This window comes from Mus pahari, chromosome 2 (assembly GCF_900095145.1).
Source record: "Mus pahari chromosome 2, PAHARI_EIJ_v1.1, whole genome shotgun sequence".
NCBI classification, from domain to species: Eukaryota; Metazoa; Chordata; class Mammalia; order Rodentia; family Muridae; genus Mus; species Mus pahari.
This window is the reverse complement of record NC_034591.1, coordinates 163,376,210-163,380,067: the sequence shown is the minus strand read 5'-3', so window position 1 is coordinate 163,380,067 and position 3,858 is coordinate 163,376,210. Positions and strand designations below refer to the sequence as shown.

The 3,858-nt window shown below is 40.4% G+C and overlaps 1 protein-coding gene across 3 annotated transcripts in view; it reads left to right on the top strand.

The window, feature by feature from the left end:
* Dennd5b (DENN domain containing 5B) overlaps positions 1-3,858 on the top strand; it is a 130,380-nt gene that overhangs the window by 114,649 nt on the left and 11,873 nt on the right. For all 3 annotated transcript variants that reach the window (XM_021189932.2, XM_029534837.1, XM_029534838.1), the window contains 2 exons: positions 1,238-1,356; positions 2,740-2,927. In XM_021189932.2, the coding sequence (XP_021045591.1) occupies positions 1,238-1,356; positions 2,740-2,927 (307 nt within the window). The remainder of the gene's footprint in view (positions 1-1,237; positions 1,357-2,739; positions 2,928-3,858) is intronic.

Here is a 3,858-nt window from a genome sequence, read left to right as displayed (position 1 = left end):
TATAGCCCTGGCTGTCCTGGAACTCACTTTGTAGACCAGGCTGGCCTCGAACTCAGAAATCTGCCTGCCTCTGCCTCCCGAGTGCTGGGATTAAAGGAGTGCGCCACCACGCCTGGCACTGTTTTGTCTTTTAATTGTGCACCATTGTGAATAGCAAGATGAAATCTCTCTTGTTCCTGGGTCAGCCATGAATTCTGTCTTCATCTAGCATGTCTGCACTGTATGGGCTACCCTCCCATTAGTTACTTAGTAAGCATTTAGGTTATCAGATTACCTGTTTAGCTGTAGCAGTTGCTTGTGTTTAGGTAATCTTTATTTTACTTATGAGTGGCCCCACAGCACGAGAGTAGTGTTACCGAGAAGGATCCAGACCATAAAACATGGCAGAACTCTGGCATGTGTGGCAACATTGCAAAGCATACAGGAAAAAGACAGTATGTGTAGGTTTAGTATTAGGGTAGTTTCATGCACATACTGGGAGTCTTAGAATATATCCCTTGCAGACAAGATGAGTTTTACAAATAACTTTTAAAACTTCTTTAGTAGTTCAGGACCTTGAACAAGCTAAACAAGCACAGTACCACTAAGCTATCCCCCTAAGTCACTTGCTAGAAAATATTAAAAAAGGGCTGGTGAGATGGCTCAGTGGGTAAGAGCACCCGACTGCTTTTCCAAAGGTGCAGAGTTCAAATCCCAGCAACCACATGGTGGCTCACAACCATCCATAACAAGATCTGATGCCCTCTTCTGGAGTATCTAAAGACAACTACAGTGTACTTACATATAATAAATAAATAAATCTTTGAAAAAAAAAAAAAAAGAAAATATTAAAAAACTATCAGTTAGTGGGTATTTTTAAATCTGTGTATGTGCTGTAAATCCATCTAAGTAAGACCCTTTCGTACTTACTGAAATCCTTTTCACCCTTCAACTAAAGCACAATACTGTCAGTGATTCTGTTATTGGATTCCCCAAGTAGAAGTAAATGTTCTCCAGAATTGTTCAAATACTTGTTTACATTTCTCATACATTCCACCTCATTTGATAGTCAGTGTCTGTCTCCTGTCTCATTGTCCCCTGAGAGCAAAGACTACATGGAGATTGTCTATAATATTAAACTCAGCATATTGTATAGGGTAGGTCCGTAAGTTTTAGATGGAGCCAAGTTCACGTCTAAAGCTAGAAGGGAATAGAAAAGAATTGAGTATAGAATAATTTGTGGTCCTGTCTCACACAGTGCCAGAACCTGGGAAAGCTCACTACAGTTCAGATTGGCCATGATAACTCCGGACTGTTAGCTAAATGGCTGGTGGATTGTGTCATGGTCAGAAATGAAATCACAGGACATACGTACAGGTGAGTAAATGGACTTAGCCAAACTCTTTGTTTCAAAGCTTTTTAGATAACATAACATTTTAACTTTCTTCCTAGGTCTTTTTTCCCACTGCCTCTTGAATGAGGTTTTTTTGGGGGGAGGGGGATATTATTTTATTCTATTTATAGGACATAAAATTAGCCAGGTGGGATTACACCTTAAATCCCAGCACTCAGGAGGCAGAGAGAGGCAGATCTCTGTGGCTTTGAGGTCAGCCTGGTCTACAAAGCAAATACCAGAACAGCAGGGCTATATAGACAGAAGAAGAAGAAGAATGTTGGCAAAAATGCTAGGGGACCTAGGTTCACATCTCAGCATCCACCTCAGGTAGCTCAAAACTCCCTGTAACGCCAGCCTCCAAGGGTACTCACATGCATCTGCATGCATATGCACACACAGATGCACACATGTCCAGACATATACACACGTGAATAAGAAAAGACACTTAACCTTTGGTAAAAACAGATTGTAGAAACTGGAGAAATGCCTCAGTGGCTAAGGAAACTTGATGTTTTTGGTTCCCAACACCCATATAGCTATACATATATTCCAGGGATCCTGTGCTCACTATAGGCACAGGTATACACATGGCACACAGACATTCATGTAAACATACACTCATATACATAAAATAATTTTTTTTAGTTTAAGAATATGTCTAAGTATGATGTCTTTGTAGCACTGATGTAGACCAAGCTGGCTTAGAATTCAGAGTTCTTTTTTTTTTTTTTTTTTTTTTTTTGTTTTTTTGAGACAGGGTTTCTCTGTATAGCCTTGGCTGTCCTGGAACTCACTCTGTAGACCAGGCTGGCCTCGAACTCAGAAATCCACCTGCCTCTGCCTCCCAAGTGCTGGGATTAAATGTGTGTGCCACCACCTTCCTCTGCCTCCCAAAGGCTAGAATTTAAGGCTCACATTGCCACACCTAGATGCTCTCTATATTTTTATATTATTATATTATTATATTTTATGCTTTCTATATTTTTGAGATTTTTCATGATTAAATAAATAATCCTCAGGCATTAACACCATGGACTTCACCCATAATACCATTTTTAAACTTTTACTTAGAACTATTGGAAGCCAGGCATAATGCACTTACACCTGTAACCCCAATAACTCCATAAACTGAAGCAGAAGATTACCTGGAGTTAGAGACCAACTTGATACCCTCCACATAATAAATTCTAGAACACCCTTAGCAATAAAGTAAGACCCTGTCTCAAACTGAAAACAAAACAAAAACTTAGTTTTTATTAATACAGATTCATGGGATCTCTGGAGAGCAAAGGGTAAGTTCACATCAACAAGAAAAGTAGGTTCGAAAGATTTTAGATCAAATTAATTTCTTCCTACCCTACCAGATTCCCTTGTGGGCGGTGGCTGGGGAAAGGCGTGGATGATGGCAGCCTGGAGAGAATTCTTATTGGAGAATTGATGACATCAGCTTCAGATGAAGACCTGGGAAAGCAGTGTCGGACTCCACCACAGCAGAAATCTCCAACGACAACCAGGAGACTGAGTATTACCTCACTAACGGGAAAGCCTGCCAGTGAGTTGTGTGCAGTGTGCCTCAGATGTGCAGGCTCCGTGGCCCACTTTCCAGAAAATGGTTGGGTTAATGAGTTATGGTGAAGAGATTAAAAAGAAGGGGCTGGAGAAGTGACTTAGAAGGTAAAGTGCTTTTTTCCCCAAGCAAAAGGATCTGAGGTTGATTCCCAGCAACCATGGGGAAGGAAGGATTCAGGCATGCATCTGCAAGCCAGTGCTGGGAGGTGTGGGGACAGGAGTGTATAGAACTCATGGACCAGCCAGCCTAGCCACATTAATGAGCACCAGGTTCAGTGAGAGGCCCTAGCTAGAGAGAAGACTCAGCAGTGAAGAGCACATATTGCTCTTCCAAAGAACCTGAATTCCATTTCTAGCACCTACATCAGGCAGTTCACAACCATCTGTAACTCCAGCCTAGACAGATTATACCTCTGGCCTCTGCAGGCAAAATGTACTCATATGTAAATATCTGGCTCTCCAAATATATATTTTAAAAAAAGATTCAGCCTGGAGAGATGGCTCAGCAGTTAAGACTGTTCTTCCAGAGGTCCTGAGTTCAACTCCCAACAACCACATGGTAGTTCACAACCATCTGTAATGAAATCTGATGCCCCCTTCTGGTGTGTCTGAAGACAACTACAGTGTGCTCATAAAAATAATTCTTTTAAAATAATAATAATAGTAAAAATAAATGAATAAGTAAAAAACAAGATTCAAAGGGTTGTTTGGAGAGAAAAATCAATAAGAAAGAAACAGAGAAAGAAAGAAGATAGATAAAAATTAGGACGGTGACTCAGTAGGTAAGGTACTTGCTACACAAGCCTAAGGACTTAAGGTTAGATCCCTAGCACCTAGGTACAAGCCTAACATCATTTAATCAGAGAACTTCTTTCTTTCTTTCTTTCTTTCTTTCTTTTTTTTTTTTTTTTTTT